Below are 26888 nucleotides of genomic sequence, written 5' to 3'. Positions count from 1 at the left end.
GATGCAAGTGAGATAGTGATCAAAATGGAAATAAAAGTAACTGGCGAAAATCTGTCAGTACTGAGCATCAATTTCCAAAGACAGTCCTTTGAATCGAGTTACAGTTAGACTCCCTGCAGTTTGAAAAATCAAAGCAAATCTTGACAAGAAAGTCATTTCCGACCGCTTCCGTTTTTAAAAATTATTTGGCAATGCGACAGTCATCTCTGAGCGAGATGCTTTCTTTTGTTGCTCTATTGATCGATTTACACAATTAAAAATCTGTCCCGTCTTTCTCTCCTTCCTGGCTCCTATGTCCTCTTCTCCCTCCCTTTATCGCTCAGTCTCTTTCCTTCTATTTCCCTCCCTTTCTTCCTCACTCTATGTCTCTCTGTTTCCTCTCTCCCATGGCCATCTTTGTCCCCCGCCTGTGTGCTTGGCTCGGGATTTCCTCCAGACACAAAGGTCTTGCTCAATGTCAGAGAGATAAGCAAGGCCACAGCATTTGGCTCATTCAACACCCTGGTTCTGTGCTTCTCATGGGGCCTGTATGTCCCAGGCGGCAAGGGAGGGTAGAAGAAAGAGGAGACTGTATTCACCCCCACAGACACACAGTTACTGTACAAACCCAACTACTAATGCCACACGTACCCCTCACCGGCCACGCTGACCATCCAGCCTCATGCTATCCGCTGACCATCCAGTCTCATGCTATCCGCTGACCATCCAGCCTCATGCTATCCGCTGACCATCCAGCCTCATGCTATCCGCTGACCATCCAGTCTCATGCTATCCGCTGACCATCCAGCCTCATGCTATCCGCTGACCATCCAGCCTCATGCTATCCGCTGACCATCCAGCCTCATGCTATCCGCTGACCATCCAGCCTCATGCTATCCGCTGACCATCCAGCCTCATGCTATCCGCTGACCATCCAGCCTCATGCTATCCGCTGACCATCCGTCTCATGCTATCCGCTGACCATCCAGCCTCATGCTATCCGCTGACCATCCAGCCTCATGCTATCCGCTGACCATCCGTCTCATGCTATCCGCTGACCATCCGTCTCATGCTATCCGCTGACCATCCAGCCTCATGCTATCCGCTGACCATCCAGCCTCATGCTATCCGCTGACCATCCGTCTCATGCTATCCGCTGACCATCCGTCTCATGCTATCTGCTGACCATCCAGTCTCATGCTATCCGCTGACCATCCAGCCTCATGCTATCCGCTGACCATCCAGCCTCATGCTATCCGCTGACCATCCAGCCTCATGCTATCCGCTGACCATCCGTCTCATGCTATCCGCTGACCATCCAGCCTCATGCTATCCGCTGACCATCCAGTCTCATGCTATCCGCTGACCATCCAGCCTCATGCTATCCGCTGACCATCCAGCCTCATGCTATCCGCTGACCATCCAGCCTCATGCTATCCGCTGACCATCCGTCTCATGCTATCCGCTGACCATCCAGCCTCATGCTATCCGCTGACCATCCAGCCTCATGCTATCCGCTGACCATCCGTCTCATGCTATCCGCTGACCATCCGTCTCATGCTATCCGCTGACCATCCAGTCTCATGCTATCCGCTGACCATCCAGCCTCATGCTATCCGCTGACCATCCGTCTCATGCTATCCGCTGACCATCCAGCCTCATGCTATCCGCTGACCATCCAGCCTCATGCTATCCGCTGACCATCCAGTCTCATGCTATCCGCTGACCATCCAGCCTCATGCTATCCGCTGACCATCCGTCTCATGCTATCCGCTGACCATCCAGCCTCATGCTATCCGCTGACCATCCAGCCTCATGCTATCCGCTGACCATCCAGTCTCATGCTATCCGCTGACCATCCAGTCTCATGCTATCCGCTGACCATCCGTCTCATGCTATCCGCTGACCATCCAGTCTCATGCTATCCGCTGACCATCCAGCCTCATGCTATCCGCTGACCATCCAGTCTCATGCTATCCGCTGACCATCCGTCTCATGCTATCCGCTGACCATCCGTCTCATGCTATCCGCTGACCATCCAGCCTCATGCTATCCGCTGACCATCCAGTCTCATGCTATTATGTCAGATTGACTCCTTACTGAAGAACTCATTTGCGTATCATATGGAAACCCTTGGCTGTCAACAATCGACAGGAAATATCTGACAGCTGTGGAGAGCAAGGAAGACGCAAGATCTTACCTCCCCGTAGTCCGTGGTGAGGACGAGCGAGCCATCGTCGCAGGAATTGACCGTGGAGGCCAGGAGCTGATCCTTGTCCCGCACCCAGACGCGAGCTCCCTGCAGCAAAGAGGCAGAGGAACCAATGATTAATGAATAGGCTTCAGCAGCCATGGGGTCAGAGTGATCAGGGGGGGGCACATTGGTCATCTAGTTTTGTTTTTATTATTGTTATTATATATTTATTTATTTAAGTGATCCTTTATTGGTTGTTTATTTGTTTGGAGTTGGTGATTGGTTAAAACTGAATGGGGAGACCAATCCCACATGCACCTGTTTTTGCGGGATTTTATACCATTGTGTATTTTTTGGTATGCGTATGCGCAGACTATTTCCTATATATATACGATTTTACTAGCCCGATTGCCGAGTTATGAGCCTGATTGCCCCTGAACTCGTTAATCTGCCGCTGCTTGTAACTACCGCTGTGGTTCCCGTTCCCTGTCCTGTTGCTGTCTGGTATTATAAATGCTGTGTGACTGCATGACAACAAACTGCCCAGCTGCACCGCTATAGAACAACAGAAATCAGTGGCTGATTCTTAATGGGGCTCGCCGATGCCACCTAGCTGCCACGAGTGAGGCATGACTTGGGCCATCCGCTACATTTGGCAACCTCCCATCCCCCATAGCAGGAAAGCGAAAATGTTGCCCAAATTTTTCACCCACTCAGAACATTAGAATGGGGGGATCAATATGATGAGGAAACCCAATGCAAGGTCAGAGCTCATGGAGAACGATCCTCATTATTAAACGGCACGGGGGGGGGCCACGGGGAGGGGTATGGCAAACACTACAAGCTATATTCTGTAGTTCGCTTAACACATCAGTAATGATGAGAAGCCAGACAATCAAATGATATCTTATCCATCATTCTCGCCGAAGGGTTTCTCTATTGCAGGCTTGGACAAATGGTCGTGGGGGTCGAATATTTTTCTAGCTTTACAGTAGTGGGATGGGCAGTGCTTCAGAGCTGTAGTGGGGGCAAAACCCAGTGCCTTCATTTCTTTAAGAGGGCTCACTTTGAAGTGTAATCCACCCCCGTGAGCCGCTGCAGCCAGTGGCTGCTTCTCGTGGGTTAATCAGGCTGCAGTGGAATGGAAAGACGGCGAGGAAAAGCAGCGATTTAAACATGAGGGTGAGATCAGGGTCAGGTCTGCTCCATCCTTCTGCCCCTCTTAGTGAAAACACAAGGTTTCCCACTCCTTGCCAACTCAAGGCACAACAGAGTAAGGACACCCACTCGCACAAATTTAAACACCTGCGCAAAAATGAACTGAAATGAGGGCCATACCCGTATGTTATTGTAATGCAAGTAGACAGCGAGCACAGTAATCATAATTCTGAATTTGCCCTTCATGGATCCAGGGACCTCAGCTGCTGCCAGAAAAGCATAAATACTCAACTCACAGAATTCTCTGTCCCGTTGAAGTCATTCTGCAGCATCAGAACTGAGTGTTGATGAAGGAATATTGACTGTGGACATCATGTGAAAGGACGTACAACAAATCCATTAGGCTTAGGCTTTTGGTCAGAAACAGTAACAAAGTGGTCTTTCAGGTTCAGGCACATTCTGCTTAGACTTCCCGAGTTGGCCTGACCCAGGAAGGAAGTTACCATTTCAGTCCAGCTTCTGTTGAAGTGTTTCTGACTTCATACTAGACGACAAACTGATGTTACCACAGTGTGTTAAGTTGGGCCAGAATCTACCGAAGAAACAGTTCAAATAAGGAAATGCAGGGCTTCCCTGAAAAGATCCACATTCCAGCAGTATTTAGAAACGTATTTTATTAATGCAATCGGTTGCTGCCGCTGTCGAGCTAACTTGAGACTCACAATTGCATTATCAGTTATACAGCTGATTGACACAAGGAAGGAATTTCGTGGAGGAGATTTTGAATGACTAAACCGGTAAGCTGTTTAGTCATGAAAAAGCAGATGAAAATGTGACAATTGTCTATGTGGGACTCTGTGAAGGTTAAAAACCATTGTGACCAGAAGGTTGCAGGTTCAAATCCCTCTGTTTGAACAAGGGACTTTGCCTTTTATCTTCTCATGTGCTGGCATAGCTTTCTACAGCACCACGTGCTCTTCTTGAGATCCTCAGATGTACTCAGGGCAGAACATCTGGGATGCTTCCCCAAGAGGGAGTTTTGGGTGTTTGCGGGTTTGGTGGTTAATTAAAATTAGCCTCAAACTTGTACTTGTCCAGTCTCAGTTCCTGTAACAAGACAGCGGCAGATCCTCTGGTTTTGGATTTGAGGTGACCTAAATTAAAGGTGAGCATTTCACAGAACGGAATGGCAGGTAGCCTAGTAATTAAGGACACAGACTTGTATTATAAGGGTTTTGTACTCTTGAGTTTCAATTCCTTCGCCAGTAAAATGACTATAAGGCATCAGCTAAAAAAAAGGTAAATCTTACCCAGAGCCCCTTGCTTTTAAAGATGTGGCCTTCACCTCTACACATGGACACATGGGTTAGCTGCGATTTGCAGACCCTGCATGTCCGTCTCACATGGCCCATTGGAGAGATCTCTGCCCAAAATTCCATGCAAAGAATAACAGACGGGGAACCAAGACCCACACAGCCAGTGTCTGAAGCTGTGTGGAATAAGGAAGTGGAACACGTAGGCAGTGGAGTGGGGGGGGGGGGTTCAGGAAACTAATTTTAACAGCGTATTTGCACCCTTTTTCTGTGGGATTTTTTGAACTTGTGACTGTGAAGTACGACACAGGCCCGTAAGTAGAAGCCAGTGGCTGCAGGGGATTGTGGGAAGGAAAATGCTGAGACCTGCTGGGAGATGAAAGCCCTCACTCATGACTTCACCCCGACCCCCTTAAACCCTCAAGCAGATCCAACGCTGCCATGCTACAAAGAGATAACCACGTTAAAATCACCCCCATCTCCATTGCTGAAAAAGCGCCTTGAGCTGGCACCTCCAGGGCTCCCTGTCACTAAATGTGACATCTGACCAGCGCTGTTCTGCCCCAAGGGAACAGCTCCTTGTCCCTGTCCCCTGTGTTCTGGGGGAGGGAGAGCAGGGGCTACGCTGGTAATAATGGCTGCCACGAGCACGCCCGCTTCGGGGGAGTCGCTGTCAAAGCCGGCTGAAGGTGATCCCTTCAGAAAGGACCTTGCGTGAAATAAAAGGACTGAGGGTATCTGAAGAGCGTTTCCTGGCCACTGACACTATGTGGCACACCCAGAAAGCTGGAGAAGCTGTCTTGAATTACCATCACCTTGCTAAAAAATGCCTCTCCTAAATATTCAGGTGTCTTTTCCGCACTGCCCTCTATGTCCCCGGGCCACTTGAGCCTTCGAAATGCCCTGAACAAGCGGAAGCTAATCGACAGAGTCTGTCATCGCATTACTTGATCCAATTAGACTGGTGACCCATCTCCACGCTCTCGGGCTTCGGGGCACAACGCTGGAAAGACCGACCAGCAGCAGCCGAAGGACGGACCCGGGGTTGTCCAACGTGAGGGGGCAGAGTCCTGGATTGCTGTGCCGTCAACTTTCCCTGCTCCGTTTTCACAGAAACTCGTTTCCTGAACTCTGTCTGCGGCTAAGGCACCCACGGCTAATCACATTACAATGACCACGCAAAGAACTCAAACACAGGTGATCACCAATGTCACCCCTCCAGGAGTAGAGGTGTTACTAAAGAACCACCCTTCTGATTCAACCCCAACAATAACATGTTGAAGACTTCTTATGCTGGACAAGCATTTGGGTTGAGGTATCTATCTCCTATCCTATGACCAACAACAATTTTGCTTACAAGCTTATGTGACTGGCAGCTATTTTATTCATTTATTCTTATTTTCAGCTTTGTGAAAATGCTAACCCCCCCCCCCCCAGCAAGGATTATTTACCACGTGCATTACACACCAGTCTCAGCATTATGCTGTATGGGAATATTCTCCATAGTTACCACGATGACATCATTCCCACGCACCCCTGCTCACATCAGGCCACACCCACCGACGAACAGAAGCCCCCCCATCCCGAGTTCTCCCACGCGATTACAAACAGAGGGATGTCTCCCAGGACTGCAGCAGTGGCCGCCAGCCAGTCAGACCGTCCCCTTCACTCTGCACGCTTCACTCTGCACGCTTCACTCTGCACGCTTCACTCTGCGTTCTCAAGTCACTAGCTATCTTAGCACACGGACGTTGCGTCAGTATGAGTTGCGTTATTTTTTTGTTTTTTTGCTTGGATTACATTCGACACTGATAAAAATTACAGATATATCGTCCCTCCCAAAATTTCTGGGGGTCTGAAATTGTCAGCGGTATTCAGTGGCGGTAAACCACCTTCCAGACATTATAACACAGTCCAGGTGGGGGGGGGGGATGAACTGAATAAAAATACCGCGGTAATACCATAATACCACCATACCACCCAAGCCTAGCCAGCATCCCAGCCCATCCCGGCTGTCTGTTATCTTCCTCTCTGAAATGAATACGCCTGATGCAGAATGTCTGACAATGGTTAGTAACCCACTTACCAGGAATCTGGTGTATTTCATGTTTTTGTATGTTGAGTACAAACATGTATTTCTATATGTGCTGTACAGTGGCCATGAAAGAATAATTAATTTTACTGTTCCCAGCCCCCCCCCCCCCCCCCCCCCCCACTGGTAGTTGCCCAGGGTATTTTTTTGTAGAAGTAGCCCTCACTGTGAAAAAGGTTGTTGACCCCTGGACCCAGGACACCACAGATTACCATTCATGCAGGGTGTGGGAGGTATCACAACTAATCCTGAGTCTTCTGAAAACATCTGGAGAGACCTTGGAGGGGAGGGGAGCAGTCGAGTCATGTTGATAGAGAGGCTGCAGATCAAAGCCCCTGTGATCCCATCTCTCGGCTTGGCTTACGACACCAGAAGGCAGCGTGGTGAGGGAGGTAAGGCCAGGCGGACCTGCTGTGGTGTAGCGTAGCTGAGGCTGGGCCGTGACCACAGTGACCCCCATCTCAGTGCCGTCCAGGTGTGGGCTGGTCCCCTTGTGTCTGACCCACAAAGACCATCAGCTTTGAAATCCAATCCCCATATACAGCTCTACAACACGAAATTTCACCCGACGGCATGCCATTCCTCTGATGGCCGTCATTCTATGCGACAAAGTCCTCCGGTACTGTTTTCACCAGAGGCGACGTCTGAGCAATCGGCTGTTATCTTATGTTACTCCAAACCAAGCACTAGTGGTATGAGGTCAAACAAACTGCCACCCATACTGGCTAAACGTAGAGTGTGTGACTTGGGAAGGTTGGTAACTCCTCTGTGCCTCTGATCAGAAGGTTGCTGGTTCGCATCCCTGTTGGGCCCTTAAGCATGAAACAAATCCTCTGAAATTCTCCAGGTGATGGATAAGTGGCCTGACCCTACTCTGTATATGTGTGTGTGTGCGTGCGTGTGTGTGTGTGTCTCTATGTGTGTGTGTGTGTCTGTGTGTGTGTCTGTGTGTGTCAAAGCAGAGCACGATAGGGTTTCAAAAAAGAAGCATTCCAATGTACTTGTGCAAATGGCACATAAAGCATGTCAACCTCTCATTAATGTCATTTCTCGTTGTCAGATTGTTGGTTTTTGAATGCCTAGAGAGTGTACCTGTTTAAATGATTTGTTTAAATACAGGTGAGTGTGATTCAGCAGAAAGGCCTGTCAGTCCAGATTTCATTTTTTTCTCCTTCTTTTCAAATAAACTTCCCTGTTCCCTTTGGGTTGTTGAATATTTTATGCCTTGGAGGTCAGTTCACCTCTACGCCAGATCAGGGCCCCCATAACAAGCCCTCAGTAAAGTCATTTCCCCTGTCGCCAGTTAACTGCGCTCTGTGCGGCACCGAGAACATCCCACTGCTCACTCATTTCCTGAGAATGCAGTAACCCAAAAGCCCCGGACTGTCCCTCCATCCCACAAATCCCACCCAGGACAGGGTGACTGGGGCGGCTCTGCAGCTGACTGAATGCAGCTATGAAATGTCCATGATTTTAGCATATTAGCTACTGGACAGAGCGGCAGCGCGGTGGTGATACACCCCCCACGGCGTGCATGTCCGTTGTTAGGTGGAGTCATCATGTCACATGATTGCTGGGACATTTTGGTGGATACATGGATGAATTAGTGATGGAGAAGCCATGATGAGAAATTAGCTAATGGATGGCAGTCCCAGGGGGGAAATAAAAAATCCTAGGCGCAAAAAAAAAACAAAAACAAGAAGGAGGATGGTGCATTAGCCCACCTCTCAGCCTGCGGTGGGGGTCAGCCTGCACGGGGGGGGAGGGGTCAGAGTGGGGGGGGGGGTCAGCGTGCGGGGTTGGGGGGGTAAGCGTGCAGGGGGGGGCTCAGCGATGTTGGCACGTGGACTGCGAGCTGTCTCTCCATGGGGCCCATTCTGCCTATTCACACACACACACACACGCACATGTAGGGTAAACATATCCTTATGGGGACCGCTCATTCATTTCAATGGGAAAAATGCTAACGCTAACTATGACAACCTTAACCCCTACCCTGCCCTAACCATAACCATAAGTAACCTAACAAAATACAAGAGTTTTTGCATTTTTAGTTTTTTCATAGCAGTCACCGATTTTTATAAAATAGAGTTTTCCCTTATGGGGACCAGGAAACCGGTCCCCATAAGGGGAAAAAAACGGATATTTATCACGTTATGGGGACATTATGTCTCCATAAGGATAGGTAAACCCGCTCGCACACACACACACACACACACACCATCCATTCATTTCTATGGGAAAAAACTCTAATCCTGGTAATGACAACCTTAACCCCCACCCAGCCCTAACCTTAACCATAGGTAACCAAACAAAACAAGTCTTTTTTTCATTTTTAGTTTTTTGATTGCAGTCACAATTGGTTTATCACATTGTGGGGACATTTTTTCCCCACAGTGTTATGTATACATAACTCACACACACACACACACACACACACACACACACACACACCAGCATTCATTAAATAAATTCCCACTGCCTGGATATATTGTGACTAGCAGGTTTCTTAATCTCCACAGAGGTCAATCACATCAGAGCCACGCATCTGAATGTGCAAATTAAACTGAGGGTCAGACAGAATCACACAGAGTCCCACAGCCAGTGAGGCCATAACTCACAGCTCCCCATCTCAGCTCCTGGTTCCTGTGACCTTTTCTTCAGAGTGGCTAGCAGATGGCCATCAACAAAGCCTAGCTGCGGAAATTATCTGGCAAGCGGGCTAAACTCTGCAAGCGAACCTCAGCGGAATAAGGGCTAGCAAGCCTTGGAAGGAGATATACACCATCCAGCAGTAAAGACCGACCTCGCGGGGGCAGGGGGGGGCGGATGGGGGGCAGGGGCGGATGGGGGGCGGGGAGGTGTCAGTTGAAACTAAAATGCACTCACATTTCCTGATGCTCATGGTCATGCAAGCTGCTCGGGATAACAGCTTCAGCAGCTGGAACCAAAAATGATTTCGGTTCAAGTTGCACGAGAGGGATCTGGTGCTGCAGCCTGAGACTAAAGCCGAACTGCAGGCAATAAAATGTCCATCTGTACGAATACGTAGAGTTACTATGGGTAAGTGCCTGTTAAATGACACGAGCTAAATGCAGATGGACACACAGTTCCTGAAACACAGAGACACTTTGAGCATCTGGGAAGCAATCAACACTCACAATCCCAACTTCAAAAACCTCACTAAATAATACATTTTTTTTCCCACAAAATGGAATGACTGCTAATCATTCCACACTGCAGATCCCAGGGGAAGAGCCCAGCCCAGTGGCACTGGAATTACACTGAACTCCATGGCTGGCAGTGAAATTTAGAAGAAAAAATCCCCCAGGATTGGACTCATTTACTGCTCAATGCCAGCATCTCTCTAACACAATTAAACAATCAGAAACAGGTACAATCAGCCATAATATCGCAGGCAGCCAAAGGCTAAGAACACTGTCCCAGTGTTATGTTACAGTACCAGACTAACTCCCAGGCATCAAAGGACCAGCCAAAGTATCAATGAGGATGCGTTGGTGTCGCTAAGTTCGGGAATCCTGGGAGGGAAAGGTCAACAGGGCAGGCTGCCCTCTCCCATCTTGTGGTCTTTAACCCATCCTCCCATGCTTCCTGATCATGGTCTTGGAGGATCTCAGAAGGTCCCATGTGGCACACATGCATTCACGGTTTGCATAGTTATCTAAGGAACAAACGAGATAATGAAACTAAGGCTGATTCCAGCCAGTTCTACTTCCAGATTTTTTTCCTGCCATCCTGAAGGAGTTGGCTTTGGTTTGGTTCCTTGTGTCATCCTTTGGAGATGGGAACTCATTCAGGAATTTGTGGGAGGAACGAGATAGGAAGCAAAAATAGATACTATCTGGCAGGGAGCTGGGAGGGAGCAAAAACATGGACTGTCTGCGGGTCCCCGAGGACCAGATTGGGAGACACTGCTCTACACACTTTGTTGACCCATAATTGACAGCCGTGTGCATTGCAGGCTGTCATTAGGGGTCTGAAGAGACTCAAGGAGGGCAGCACAGCTGAAGGAGCAGCACCCAAGTTAAATCAGCAAACACCCACTAAACCTGTGACTAAACCTCTGGGATTTACTGCCACCTCTGCAGGATCAGGCGGACCGAACAGAGCCAGGGGAGAGGTGGAATGTCGAGAAGATGCCTTGGAGTTCCACCCCAAAATGGTGCCCGTTTCAATCTGCACTTAATTGCATACACAATATTTATCAACTGGAATACAGGGACATGCCCCCACTGGTTTTTCTAAAAGACTTCACTTGTCCATCAAGTGATGTTTACAATGAGGTTTTTCTAATCACCCAATATCCTCTAGTAATTAGCATGTTCTGCTTTTAATACCATCCATCTTCTGAAACCGCTTGCCTCATTCAGGGTCACAGGAGGTCCACAGCCTATCCAGGAAGCTACAGGCACAAGACAGGGAACAACCCATGGGGAGAACATGCAAACTCCACAGATCCCTGGCAGAGACCTGAACCCATGTCCCAGAGGAATAAGGCAAGAATGCTAGCCAATGCACCACCATGCCTCCCCCACGTTTCACACCAACATTAGTACATTGAGATATTTAAATTAAAATCTTTAACTCAGCAGTTTTCCATGAATTCCGATTCATGTCAAGGAATGTAACTTTACACACCATTTGTACACTGGAAAAGCTTGTGTTCTTGCATATCCCATCTTCTCTACTTTGAGATGTTCAGGTGAGAGTGAAGCTTGTGGTGCGAGTGCAAGGTCAACCATTTATCTAGTGCTCCTGGGGGAGAGGGAGTGGGGGGGTGGGGTGGGTTGCTCAAAGCCCTTAAATGAATGCCAGAAAATGAATCACATAAGCACTATGTGCATTAACCACAAAAATGAAATAATTATTATCATTTGTGTTACTGAATTGAATAAACGGCAGGGTGAATAACACCTTTTTATTCTGCTTAAAGAGTGAAAGATCCATACTGAGACAAAAATGAGTCCAGGTACCCCAGCCCTGTGCCCGATGTCACACAGTCTCCAGACCCCCCCATGACCAGGAGAAGCGGTTAGGAGATGAATGGATGCGGGGATGGAAAGTAAGGACCAGCACCAGGACATAAACAGAGCAGATGATATTTTAATGCTCTGTGTATTTGGCTGAGGAACTGTAGTTACCACAGTAAATATAAGGGAAAAAAGAGGCTTCAGAACCAGGGAACCAACCATAATCCATCAGTGACACCACCAGATAAATGGGTCTGTTGCTGTTGCTACCATGGAAACAGGAAAGCATGTGAAAAATCACAGGTATTCAGAGCAAATGAGATCTTAATGAAACTGACAGATTATCCAGGGGCCACAATTGTAATGAGCACATGTATTTTTTAGGATGAATCTCATTGCTATGACGCACAAAGGCAACTTTATGTTGTTTCTTTCAAACATGTCATTAGAGTAACTTGTAATTAGACCATTTATCGCCATGAATAGAAGGCATGCGCCACTGCAGCTCCCACTCTTGCAATGCGTGCATGCAGGTGTTTATTTTTAATGTCGCTACAGGCCGCAATTTGTGTTTTCAGCACCATCTAACTCCAACAAAGGGCCCATCCGATGAGGGTCACAGGGCTACACCATCCTGTACCTCCTCATTACACAGAAGGGTCCAGACACACACAGGAGCTGGTGAATCATGAGGATGAGATCATTGTTACTGAGAGGTATGGAAAGCCAGTGATTCTGACACCTCTGCAAAACTCTCAAAATGACTGTACTGGTCAGTATTTTTGACAATGATACACTCTGACCCCCCTCTGCAGCAAATAATCTCTGTAGGTATTTTCCATAGCGGAGAACGAGGGATTTTGTCGGGTCGTTCACCACTTAGACGAGGTCTCAAAGGTCTCAAAGTACTGGCCTGCCAGCTAGATACGGCCCACAAGATGGCTTCACAGGGCACGTGACACGTTTTTATTTCATTCTGAAATCTGGCCTGCAGATCGATCTTTCATTTTCCACTGGGGATAAAAAACAATGTATCAACATTCCAGTAATCAGCACCAGCAACATCAGCATGTTTCACTGCAGGCAAAGCCGCCCGATCCCGATCGGTGAGCTTCACTGCTGCCGAATATCGCTATCTGTAATATTAGCCACAAATATATCAGCCGAAATTTCCTCATCAGGGCATCACTCTCAAACCACTCATACGATCTCAAAACTCTTTATGACAACCCCTTGAATGCCTTTAAACCACAGACTTACTATGCAGTGAAATATGAATCATGCTCCTTTGAAAAAAACCCCGTCAGCTTCAGGAATAAAGCACGCGTCCCTAAATTCACAGAACCATGTTATGGCTCCACTGAAGATTTACATCACCGGATCCAATCTACCTAACTGTCAAAAATCCCCATTCCTCTCCCTGAGGAGCTTGACAATCGCTGACCTAAGCATTATGCACTAAGAGTTTTACCAGATTTTCATGCCTCCAGTCTTTCACACAAATTTGCCTCCAGTAATTTAAACATAGAACCTCCAGCCCAGCTTTGTATATGAGCTCTTGCTCCAATTCAGTTAGAAACCTCCGGAACCAGGACACCCCAGCAGTGCTCAGCAACATAGCAAGAATTCTCTAGAAAAAAAAACCTTCTTCCCTCACCTTGCAGTTGCGCAGTAAGAGCAGAGGAACTTTCTGCTAGTTCATGCTTTTTATGTCACTGCCTTTCATATCTTCAAGACTTAAATATCTCCCAGCATCAGTACTACCTACTCTGCCACCAACCCCAGAACAATCGTACCTCAAAATGTCTCCCATAACCCAGTTCTGTCACCTGCTTTGTGTTGCGGGCTCACTAAGATCTTTTCTTCCGCTCATCACCTTCCCAAACAGTTCCGATGCCGTTTTCAAAGCCAACTCTCCGACTCGTAGATCAGGCGCTCATCCAACTAGCTACAGATGGCCCCACAGAGTTGGCCAACAGGGACAGTTTCTCACATAAAATAACTAGAAATGGTACCAAGGAGGTTCCCAGAGAGTTTCACTCTTTACTGGAAGGATAAGCACAAAATAATTGTGCTCATCTGTTTTAGAAAGAAAAAAAAAAGTCGACTTGAAGAAGCATCGGGTAAAACATCCGGACTGAGTTCCTTCAGAGTACAAACCTCCCTGATGTGATTTGTTCAAATCAATTATTCACACACAAAAGAAGTTGTGTGCTAAGTAGGTCAAATAAAAGAGGACCCAAGGTGAGCTCTCCCCGTCTGTGTAAAAAAACCTTTTGAGGTTCCATCAACAGCATTTTAGCCTGACAAACAGGCATCTTTCAGTCCCACTTCCTGTTGAGCGCGTGCTAACATGTTGCTGTCATTTCAACCCAAAGATATAAAAGAAAATATGGACACTGACTGCCTGACACCTCCCATTGTTCACTCTGAGAGGTCTGTCCCTTTCCTCTAATTAGTGGGATTCGCAAACGTCGCCCTTTTAGTGCTACGCCCTTGATAAACTACAACAGCACAAACTCTGGACATCCGCTAAGCTAATGCTAGGTTCAGCTGTGATTTACTGGCGATTCGTCTATTATCCCAAGAAAAACAATGGCCTGTGCCAAGCATAATCAGCCATGTCTGAAACAGCCATGCACTCCCTATGGTTGTGGTCCATGAAACTAACCCCTGATGGTACAAAGGCTCCTCCTGAAAACATTCAGCGGTCATAGCCCTTTGCAGTAATCCAGGATTCCTGTTGGGCACCAGCTCATTAACACAGCGCAAGATGATAAATCGTCCCTCCCTAAAGCAGCCAGGCGAACCTAAATCTTGATGAGACAAGCAGGATTTTTTGGCATCTCACAGAAAGGAATAAACGTGACTGCACTGCCTTCAATAATAGGCCAGTACGGGTGATCCATCTTTCACTGTGTAAGAGGCTGGGGGACACTCCTAGGTGACGAATGGCCTGCAGTCCATTTGTGAGTAGACATCTGCCCTACCTTTGACCAGGAACTGAGGAATTGCGCCTCTGAAAAAGTATTGAGGCTGTTTGGAGGGATGGTGATGCATACAAAGCAAGTCAGTTGTCTGCAATCTTATTAGCGAAAGTCAACAAGTCAAGGGACCGATGTCTGTACTTTGAAAAGGGCTTTCAAGTTTGATTGGTGGCTCAGTGAATAAAGCTATTGTCTCTTCCTCCAGGTTTATAATTTATGTGTATATTTCTCCTATGAGTCCTGCAGTCCAAAGACCTGTGACGTAGGAGGGCTCACAACTCCAAACTGCCCATGTGTGAGTGCCCTGTACTAGACAAATTCTTTGGGCTTCCAGGCATATGCTTTGCATTCACACCAACCACACTTTAGAAATGCAGTTATGAATGATGGTTTAGTCTGTGCACCTTCCATTAGGGCTGCTCTATTATGGCAAAAAACAAAATCATGACTATTTTGGTCAATATTGCGATCACAGTGATAAAACACGATTACTCATGGACTTTGGAAATATCATGCATTTAATTAACTTAAAAAAAATCTTGAGTTTTAAACAGTGGATGTACTTGGACTCTAAAAATAATTCAGCTGAGAAACAAATAAAAAGTGGATGGATTTATGCGCTGGACTTATAATCAAGCATCAGTGCGAGACAAAATGCGGCACAATAATTGTCTTCTCTCGATTAATTTTGATAACCACTGGAAACCAAGATCGTAATTGAAATAAAAATTTGATGAATTGCCTAGCCCGACCTTCCATATTGTTTTTCGAAAGCCATAAACTTCATATCACATTCCAGAAAACTCCAGTGGGGGGGGGGGTCCTATTTTACCCCAGAAAGCATGAGGAGTGGAAGTCAATTCTCAGCTGCAAATACGGTCAGTCACGGTTTTTCTAGTGTTGGGCAGGTAAAGAGGTAAATAAAACCTCAAATATCAGCTACAAATGCAGGTGCACAAAGACGGGCCTCCTGTGCTGATTCTGAATTAAACAAAGAATATTGACCATCAGAAATGGTGGGAAATGGCAGAGTTGTCAGGGTGATGTTTAAACTCGACACTATGGAAATAAAAGCCATTTCTCAGCAAATGACCGAACCACATATATTGCAAAGTGGTAACATGGGATTCGGGTGTTTTTTTTGGGTCCCTCAATAACTCACTGACAGAGTGCTGTGGAGAAGAGGATTATCTTCACTCTTCACTGTGCAAGCCCACTCTCTTCAGCCAGGAACCCATCAATCCCCGAGCCGGCAGAGCAGGACACAATAACAGCTATTCTGGATGGATTAGCTGGAAAAGTCCCAGAAGGCATGCGATCGGGATATAGAGCAGCAGGTGGAATAGTGGTTAAGGTAAGATCCAGGTTTCTGTTGTGACAAAAGCATTTAAACTTAAAGACGATTGAATCCATATGGTTTGTGTATCACTTTGGATAAAAATCATTTACTCCAGCCAGCATAGTGCATTTACTCAAAACAGGCGATCTTGCAGGTGCCAAAATTGCACGTTCGGACTGCAGGAAGAAGCAGCTTGGACACAGGGGGGGCAAACATTGCTGCATTTCTCTCTGCAGCATAATTATGACGGTGCTGCATTGTTCTCCTGGGGGGGGGGTCACAGCCTGCTGACCAGGGTGCAAGCAGCACTCTGCCATCCAAGGGCTACTTTAATCCAGCTGAGGCAAGCAACCTTTGGAAGGGAAAGCAGGTCCTCAGAGACCAGCACTGAGCTGATTCACCCAGCAAGTCAGCACAGACAATAGAGCGAAGCCCCAGACACACTGAAGTCTACACACCTGACATTAAATGATGCTTTATTTACCATTTACCATTTGCACAAGAACATTGGAGTGCTTCTTTGCATATATCCCAGCATGCTCTCCTTTGACACATACAGCTTGGGGTCCAAGTGCAAGGGTCAGCTCATTTACCCGGCACCCTAGAGCATTACGGGCAGATTAAAGGCCTTGCTCAAGGGTCCAAAGGAGATGTAACTATTCTGCTAAGGTTGAGGCTTGAACAAGCAACCTTCCAGTTGCAGGGCATAGAGGGACCATTGCTAAGTCAGCGCCCCCTCAGAAATTGGTGTTCTAGGCAGTTGCCTGTGTCATCTAACACGTTGACTGGCACTGCACATCAGAGAGGGTGAGCTTTACGTCCAACTCGCACATCCTCTCTTCCCTTTCCGGCATTTTCTTAATCCCAGTTACCTGCTGACAGACCTAAAGAGGCTCTTTCTTCCTGACATCATTCCAGCGAGCAGAGGACATTAAAAGCGCTTTGCTCCTAGAAGTGATAAAAAGTCATACTACTATGCTAAGTACCAGAATAGGGATCCCTGGAAGCAGGGGAAGCAAATAGTGGCTATATTTGGCTAACTTTTTCAATTCCAGTTTTGAGGAAAGATGGAGTTCAAGGTGAGAGTAAAGAGGTACTACAATGGCCTTTCGTTTGCTTGGTTTTACATTCGGTTTATTCATTTGCACCTTGGGTGGAAGCCACATACACTACCCAACGTCAAAAGGACAACTGGAGGGCAGGACACTGCACCACCCACACACATTCCAGCCAAATTAAGCTATTTTTAATTAAACGGCAAAGAATGTACCCCCAAGAAGGAAGACTGGTGTAAAAAGCCAAAGCAGTGAATCAAACCGACTACCAACCTGTGACTGGGAACTCCAAAAGTATAGCTTGTGTAATAGCGTCTAACACAGTATGTAGCATAAAGCATAATAGAGGTCAATAGAGAGACCACAATCTACCCTAAATCTACCCCACAGCTGTGAAACAGCCCAATGTGGAAGGTTTAATTGGATTTCACCGTGTAATCGGCCTGCCCAAGCATAAAATAGCAGTGTCCCTGATGGGGAGAGGCAACAGGCAACCAGCTGGAGTGAACATAACTTATGACCTTGCCCTAAACTGCCTGCTGCCCTCTAGTGACAGAAAAATGCCCAGACGGGCAGGAGCAGATCAGTCAGTGTGGACACATGGCTTTGGGTACCTTCTTCTATGCCAGCAGTCTGCTCCCCCCAAATGATCAGAAAATGGAGCCAAGGTCTGAAAAAATAAAACAAGGATTTGAAACCCATGGAGGGTGGAATTAACCTTTGAACTTGAACTTTATTGGTTGCCGTTGGTTTAAGATGTTGGTCATTGGCAGCATGTAGTAGTCCCACCCAGCATATGTTTTCAAGCCTTCTAGCATGATTAGGGGAGGGGACTCTTGATCAGAGGATGATATCATAGGCATCCATGTCCCAATGAACGGATGAGTTTGGGTGGGCGTGGCTTTCCATGGGGTGGGCGTGGCTTTCAAGAGGTGGGTGTGGCTTTCCAGTGGTTTCACATCATTTCACACCTGCCTTTCAAAGGCCACACGGCGAGACTGTTTAGGTAGGATTAAGACAGTCAGAGACCTAAAGCTAAACATCCACTCGGCCACTTCCCCACCCCCCCCCCAGTCCCCACCAACTCATAACTGTCCCCCCGCCGTCTCTCCAACTCCGGGCATCCACACAAAGTGCAGGCTGTGCCTCCTCGCCTCTGAAGAAGGCTGGGCGGGTTTGGGGAGGCAGGGTCCAAAGTAACGGCCATCCTCTCTCTGTTCAGCACCATGCAGCTTTGGACCTGTGCTGCCAGACCACACGCCTGCCAGGGTCACAGACTGAAGCCCCCCTGTTCCTCCCCGACCACAGATGTCCTCACGGGACAATGGGCCTGGCTGCCTCTTCAGAGGCAAAACTAAAAAAAAAAGCTGCAAAACCAGAAAGATACAAACTCCTTTTCGTTTCCACAAGCAGTGACCCTGCCTCCGAGTTTCACTGCCTCCTCAGAGCATCCAATCTTACTGTCGCTTCACTTTTACTGGAAGTTGCATCTGAATTATAACGTCTGAATATTCACTAGAGCTGTGAACTCACCACCTGCTTACATATGCCCCCAAAACATCAGTCACTTAGATTATATAATTTAATCCTCATTAAGTCTGCTGCACAGGCACTAAAAGGTAAAGCTTCTAAAGATTCTCCCAGGAAGCCTATTAGCTTTGTAGATGCCTTTCTTTCTGCTTAAGATACCTTGCACTTGATTAAAGAAGAAGCGTAATGAAATGCATAGCACTGCCGCGAGTGAAAGTGATAATAAAACATATTGATCGATTGCCACCTCAACGTCTACGCCCCGTCTGGCACTGGTGGCCAGTGGATCCGTACGCAGTAAGTTCACATTGGTGGACACTAGGACCCAGGTGAACGGGGAAACCTGCAGGCTGTCCTCGAGGCTGACATTCCGCAATCGCGCAGACGGGGTGTTTTTTTTAGGGTGTGTGAGCTCAGCCAAGACACAAATCCCTGCACCTCCGTCACCAAGGTGGGTCGTGGAGGTGTCGGGGGAGCGACGGCAGGAAACCAGTACTGGCAGGAAACCAATGCTGGCATGAAACGACCATAGCATAGCAATGGCCATAATGCGGACCCCAGAATTCCCACCGTGTCCAGGGGCGGGAGCTGGACAAACAGGTACTCTGTCAAGGAGGACGTTAATAAAAACTGAGGAAACATATCACTGATCACAGACCAGTCAAGGAACTGACAGTTACACACTGCTCTCTGCAAGCAGCGTGGATTAACTGTCACCCAAATAAATTAATTCACCGACTCGCTATACGTGAATGGATTAGAGCCCCTAACATAAATTATTACTGCCAAACATCTTACATCACACATGGTTCAGTGTAAGCTACCCCAGTTAGAGGGTTTAATTTTGTGAGTAGTACGAAGACTGACCCTAACCAACTCCTCAGCCCTCCCCAGAAAGTGGCAGAGAGCCCTCCAGGCAAAGGAGGGTGTCTAAGGGAGGTGATTAAATAGGGACCCATCAGTGCCCTGGCGGGGGGGGGGGGGGGGGGGGGGGGGGTTGGAGACTGGACTGCATTCAAGTGAACAACCATCTTGAACTTGAGCCTCAAAACGTTTAGGTGCACCTTCATCTGACATCATGACAGGACCCGCCCTTACCAGCCAGAATCATGAAGTTCCCTTGCATGGATAGTGGCAAACAAGGTGTGCCATTTTTAAAATCATGTTAATGATCAAAATAATGTTGGTGTGATGTCTGGTGAGGCCCAATCCCGTGTGTGCAGAATCAGTAAAATGACGACCTGGCGCTACGTGTGGCTTTGTTTTCTCTCCTTTCCTCAGGGGAATAAACGGCCCATACCAGTGTCATCAAAATTCTCGGCTGATACGGGAAAAATATTGAATTTGCGAGTAAAGAAATGCTGTCAGCTTTTGCTATAATCTAATGCAAATATTAATCGCTGCTGGCTATTCTAAACCATAAATGTTATAAACTTGGCGCCAAGAAAAAGTCACCTTGGGCGGCTATGTGTGCTCTGCTGATTTTTTATTATAAGACACGATTGCATGCATTTTGCTGGGAGGAAAACAGCCGCGTCCTTTCCGTAAGGCGCGTGCTGCTCATCCATCGCTAAGCGGGCACACGCATGATACATGTTTGCAGATCCTCGATCACGGATGCTGGCATCCCACAGCCTGTCACCCAGAGATCCGCATGCTCCTGCATGCTACCAACTATGCGGACAATCCAGATCACCTGGCCACGCCAAGATGCATAACGTACGCCTTACAGGGGGCTACTGGAGCGATAGCGCACGGATGGGACCGCCGATACCCCCCAATCCCAGTCACCCAAAACGACAGATCTAGCGCATATTTCTATAAGCAAGCCGGGTGCGTTTTCATATACACGCGTTTATCCGATCCAGCTGATCCGGTGACCGTTAGACACAGACGACAACTGTCGCCCAAGGTGTGACTTCACATTCTCACTTCTTAAAAACGGAAGGTAGCACGAAAATGCGTGTGATAGAAACCAATCAATACTTAAATTTTTAGCCCCACGTTTTCGGAACACACGTTAACCAGCTGCAAATCGTTAACCACTTGTGTTAGAACTGAGTTTGTGCTTCTTGATTTGAATGCACGATTGTCACGGTTTGCTGTACACGGAATAAATAAATTATATAAAATATAAACCATACTGTACCTCAGCAAAGAAGGCATCCATTCCCAGCTGTTCCGCTTCCAAAGGGCTGTCGCTCCGGTAATCACACGGTAACAATACCAAGGTTTTTGCGCTGAATGGTGATATTACAGTGCAGCTTGCAGGCGCTTTCCATTCACGACCCTAACACAGACGGCTTGCCATCCGCATTCCCTTCAGTTGGATCGGCAGCCTAAGAAATAGGGCGAGTTGCAGAACGCTGCACTTTATAAGAGGACAACCGCAATTTGCGTGACCGCTGTCTTCTTATCCCTGTGGCGACCGAAGAAAAATGAACACATTCGTTAGTCCACAGCAAACCTCCTTTCCCGCACCTTTTCATTAACAGTGCACCACTGTAGATCCAGCGTGTATTACTTAGAACCGGTTCACTGAAGGTTTAGTATAAAAGGGCGGAGATTCACGTAAAAACCCCGCCCCGGCCGCTCCCACCGCCCCCCACGCAACATTAACATCATCTTATGACAGGATTATGTATATTTCTTTACACAATTTTAGCAACATTTTAGTAATGCTGTTTTTTTTTTATAGCTATGACGTTCATGTTTCGTTCTTAGCACACTAGTCCCTACAAGTAGGCTAATAGAAGAGTTTCCAGGTATGTTAAGACAATTTAGAGAATAATTTACTTAAAATGCACTACATCAATCATTTCAAATATCTTCCGCAACAGTATCGACTTTGTTTTCAACGCCGAATATAATTCAGTCGGATTTCACGCTCCAGCATTAGAGAAAAGTGTTATATAAGGAAATATTCAGTTCTGCGGCTCACTTGCTCGGTTTGAGAAAAGGCGTAAGACTCCAACGGCGTTTCCATGGCAGCAGAAATGTCACTCCTGAAGGACATGAAAAAACGATAAATGGATGGAGTAGGCAATCAGCCCACATTTGCGTGTAGAAGGCACTTTAGCAAGGAAAAATAAGGTAAGCGTGACGGAGGGACTGCCTTATTCTATTAAGAAAAAAAAACGATCGTACCCATGTGTCAAAAAGAAACAGACAGACAGCCACCTCACTTCCAGGACAGGGTGTCTTATTGGTAGTGGCTCAGCATAAACACTCACTGCTCACTAATGATTCGGATTATTCATATTTTTATGTTCCCCATCAGGTCAGAAAATAACCACAATAAAAAACAGTGAAGAATTTTGTTTGATTTGAAGACTTGATGTAATTTAAGGGAAAGTGAAGAGGCTAAGTGCATTATGCCCCCAATAAATTAAGTACATCCATCCATCCATCCATCTCCTAACCCAATGGTGGCGGGCCTGATCCATGGAGGGCCAGCTGTGGGTGTGGGTTTTTGGGATGACCTCTCAATCAGCCAATAATAAAGCAGTGGTTCTCAAGTCCTGGGGACCCACTGTTACTGGCTGATTGAGAGGTCATACCAAAAACCCGCACCGGCTTCCCATGGATCAGGTTCCCTACTCCTATTCTAACCACTTACAGTATCCTGGTCAGGGCTGCAGGGGGGCTGGAGCCTATCTTACGCAGTCTAGGGAAGTAGGCTGGGCTTCACCATGGAGGGGATGCCAGTCCATTACAGGGCACATGGTGAATATCAGTAGATCATCTGTGCAGGAATGGAGGGGGCAGACGCAGAGGTTTCTGAAGCGAGAGAGCTGATGTGGGAGGGGTAGGACAGCAATGGCAAGTGAAGGCTGGTCAGCAGGGAGCAAAATCTGAGGCAGGGTAACAATGGAACACGTGCCGGGGGCTGTCTCACTGAACCGGCAGGATGTGACAGAATTACCCATCATTCCCGTTCTTGGACACCCTCCACCTCAGGCAGTGGCAGACTTTGACCCAGTTACTTTCAATCTTTCTGAAGGCCCTGGCTCTTGAGAGATTAAAGGTAGGATCCCAATATAACTGCGTTGGAAGGTCCAAAGTCACAGGGAAAAGGATTTAAATCCCTGGAATATCAGGTTTAAAGCAATTTATATATTTGATTTAATCCACCAAAAATACCTTGGATACGTCAGCAATTATCTTCTTGCCCCCCCCAGTAACTTCTGTCTGCGTTGGGACAGCAGGTGTTATAAAAACAGGCTTGGACTGCCAGCAGATGCTGAGATGGTCAGCAGATGCTGAGGCACCCAGAACCTCAAAACGGGGGCAGTTTCAATCGTTCGGGCGAAAGGGGGGGCCACCCAGGCACCTTCAGCCCTAACCCCCCCAAAGGGAATCTTTCTAGCCATTGAAAAGATCAGAGGCTAAGTCAAGTTTACCTGAGGCTTGACTTTTTTTTTTTCAAGGAGATTAGCATCTGGGCAAAAATACTCGGGGCTCGGATTAAAATACTCAGGGATAACGATGCCCACGAGTATAGCAGAGACAGTGCTGTTTAGATAGGGAATATATTATACTAGATATCTAATGAATCTGAAGTATACAAGAGTGTAATAAAATTGATACTAAAAATAATAAATTCCAAAAAAACAAAATTAACATGAATAAAGAACAACCCCACCCCCCCATGAATTTCAAATTTCGTTGTGGCTTAAACACACAATACACCATTTAATCTGTCCCCAGACCCCAGGCCATCCCATTAGGAGACATTAGAGGCTTCTGAGTCCTCTGGATCAATGGTACGATTCACTCCGGAGGATGCAAATCTAATAACGGGATGATTTATGTGGTGCTGTCACTGAGGTGATGTACCCATGATTCCGTTTCCCTGGTCCTCTGTATCCCACAGTTGGTCATAGTGCTCAGGACATGTTCCCAAGAAAAACCTGTACAAAAGGCTTCAGTAGGTCTTTAGGAAGAGGTGCCCTGACACATGCAGTAGAATTCCTAACCACTCTTAGGTGACCTTCATCAAGGATGGGATGAGAATTTGTTCTGGATTACCATGACTGTAAATGCTAAAGTGGTTAATAGGTGGTAAATGGACAGAGGTGGATAGTTCAGGTCCAGAAAGTAAAAATCCAGACCAAGATTTAGTTTCAACCATCCAGTTGAGTATAAAGAGTCACTGTCTCAGAGTACTCAAGTGGTTGGTTGGAACAAAATCTTGGTTTGGATTTTTACATTCTGCAACCAGCCTATCCATTGCTGCAAATAAGCTACTTTACTAGGTGGGCAATAGATATCACCACATCAGCCTTCAGTAGGTGATTCCTGTTAATGCAGCAATACTGAATGCATGAGAGAGACAAATTGGCGTGGTGTGGCACCCTGTACATCTCAGTATAGGCTCTGGACCAGCATAAAAATGATTGGAGCGTTCTTCTGGAACTCCTAATATTTTTTTTCAGGTGCATCATCTTAATTGCTTAATTTTTATATTATTTGTCACTTTGGCTCGATAATAAATTTGCTCGGGTTATTTTCCAGGAAAAGCTTTAGAAACTGACACTCTACTAACAAGGATGGTCAAGTATTTGGGATAAACTCTCAATCTCCTCATACTCCTCAAGTATCCACCAGGGATTAAAAGACCAGTTGTTCTGTCTGCGGTGAAACAGGATTCGCGGGAGGCCTCTGGGCATTCTCATATTCATAACTGGGGGATTTCCCAAACGTCAGTGTAATCCTGCATCTGACAAACATTCATGAACAGGAAAACGCGGCAGAAAAGTGCAATACCCTGACATGGGCATCAGAAGCATCCCGAAGCATCCCGGCGCCGGCTGGCCTGCAGACGACGTCATCAGTACCACAGAGGACAATTCAGCAGCCAAGATTAGATTTTTAATCCCGACCACAATAGATAAGACAGCAGAAATAAGATAAATGCGCCTGCGACTGAGGAGGCGGTAATGAGCGCTTAGAGACTCTGCCCTCTTCTCTGCACAGCAGCACGGGGGCTGGCCCTGAATGCACAAGCGTGTGGAGAAGGCGAACCTCCTCTCCCCAGTGCCCAGAGACCGGCAGCTCTGTGCCGACCCGCCACAGCCAGCAGGTGGCCAGACCTCCCCACACTCAAGACCATCAGAAACTCAACGTCCATCAGAGAGGCCTCCAGAATCAAACAACAAAACTACCGATTCTCTGTTCACTGGAAAGCCCCAATAAATCAATGAAGTGGGGATCCACAGAGATCAGTGTACAAATAATCCATCCATCTTCAACATCTATGAAGCCACGCAGTGGACACACTGGACAGGATCACAGGGCAATTTAGAGAGAATATTTAAAAACCACAGTACGTTTGAAGGAAACCTTTACAGAACACAATGAAAATATCCTTCACACCAAAAAAAACCCACTGTTCTACACCGAGTTGCTCATTAGGACCTACTCATCCTCTATCGTAAGCAAACAGATAAATACATTTGTAAATGTTACATATTCTTTTCATTTTGACAGATAGTGACATAATTGCATCACCTTTTTTAGTTAAAACAATAAAAGTCCTCAAAAAACATCCCATAATCTGAAACCTGCAACCTACTTGGTTCATATCTCTATGGACCATAATCCATGTTGGATCATTGACCCCCCCCCCCCCCCCCACCATCAATATACTTTCCTTTCTGAGGACCAGGTGCTTGCAGATGGTTTATCCGAGATGTTTATTGATTGTTAAGTGCCCTGAATAATGACAAACTGCTTTTCGCCTTTTTCACCATCTGAATATTTTAGGAAATGTAATATAAGCTTTAAAGTTAGAAGACTGAAATCTATGGTTTTCTTGTCCCCTGTAAGGGATGCAGTCTCTCATCCCTAACATGCTAACGGACAACCAGCAAATCCAAAGAGAAAACTAAATCTTGGTCTGGATTTATACATTGCAGACCTGAACTTTCCACCTCTGCTCTGAGTTGAATAACCAGCTGATCCTTGATGGCTTGATGAAGATGTTAAAGAGCAGGTGAGTGAGTTTTTTAAGGATGCTATGTTTCCAGTAGCTGGTGGCCTTTGGGCTCAGTGCGGCGTAGAGATACTGCAGCTCAGAAGTTCATTGTGCGACTCTGGTTAGAGATATTTTAGCATTGCGGTTTGAGCGCCCTATCTTGGTCATATGTTGCCTCACACAATCAACACAGCCCTCCTTTGTGTGGTTGGTGTGCAGCTCAGCGGATTCGAACTCTGTGCCAGTGACCGAAAGATCAGCGGATTGAGACCCCTAATCAGCTGGGGGATCATATCACTGCTGGGCCTTTGAGCCAGACCCTTAACCCATACTTGCTTTGGAAATAGCATCAGCTAATTAAATAAAAAGGTAAACCAGTAGCTGACCCTGGATGGTATTAATGCAGGTGGTGGGTCCTGGGGCAGTGTCTTCCTTCAGATTGTGCTAGAGGAACAAAAGTGTTGTCGAAGATCTGATTTCTCGATAGGCCGTTTAATATGCCTGTTTCAATGACGGATCCCCATTCACACGTATCAGTCCCAGCCCTCAGCTCTCTCACCCTACAGGAACAAAGGAACGCGACAAGCACTGGAAAAGCTAGTGCCTCTGGGTAATCAGTGACAGAGAGGGTGCCGGGTGGCCGCAGCTGAACCCCAGTATATCTCCACTATTTGTCAGCATAGCAACGCAGATAACGCGACACACTTTGTTCATGGCTGGTAGACGTGTCGTCTCATGCTCTTGGCAATGAGACAGCAATTAAATTTAGGGTCAGCGGAATATCAGGCAAAATTCTCCCTTTCAGGAGACTCGGGAGACTGGGAGACAAAGCGCCCAGGACTCATTAGTCGTCAGAGCTGGCTTTGCTGTCAAGGACGCACATATTTTGAGTGGCAAGGTGTCGAGACCAACCAATCAGTCAGGCCTCTATGTCTCTGCTGTTTTAAGTACACGCATTCAGTCAAAGAGGAGAACGAGACCGAACCAGGCCCGTCTTCACATAATGCCATGCTAATGATCGTTAGGGCCATTCAAATGTTGGGGTGGTCATGGTAAAAGTTAGGTGAGACTATTGCAAGCTGTCCGTCAGTAATCCACTCCCCATGGCTTTGTTGGAGCCATTGTTAAACCAGGCGGCGAGTGAAGGTACACATGGCGTTTGAAACGTCATTCTCCCTCATCACTAGCATACAGTACCCCAAAGGCATGAAAAACGCTCATCACCTGCCCCCCAGCTGCTGATGCACAAACCAGGGGGATTACCTCACTCC

The 26888-nt window shown here is 47.0% G+C and overlaps 1 protein-coding gene across 1 annotated transcript in view; it reads right to left on the bottom strand.

Annotated features, from left to right (window-relative positions):
• The window catches only part of LOC111858366 (unconventional myosin-X-like), a 74941-nt gene extending 53759 nt beyond the window's left edge, over positions 1-21182 (bottom strand). Inside the window, exons 1-2 of the mRNA XM_023840108.2 lie at positions 20788-21182; positions 2180-2278 (exon numbers count right to left, since the gene is read on the bottom strand). Of these exons, the coding sequence (XP_023695876.2) occupies positions 2180-2278; positions 20788-20808 (120 nt within the window). The 5' untranslated portion in view covers positions 20809-21182. The remainder of the gene's footprint in view (positions 1-2179; positions 2279-20787) is intronic.
• Positions 21183-26888: the final 5706 nt, after the last annotated feature.

The sequence above is a fragment of the Paramormyrops kingsleyae genome, chromosome 16 (assembly GCF_048594095.1).
Source record: "Paramormyrops kingsleyae isolate MSU_618 chromosome 16, PKINGS_0.4, whole genome shotgun sequence".
Taxonomy (NCBI): domain Eukaryota; kingdom Metazoa; phylum Chordata; class Actinopteri; order Osteoglossiformes; family Mormyridae; genus Paramormyrops; species Paramormyrops kingsleyae.
This window is presented reverse-complemented; position numbering and strand designations above follow the sequence as displayed.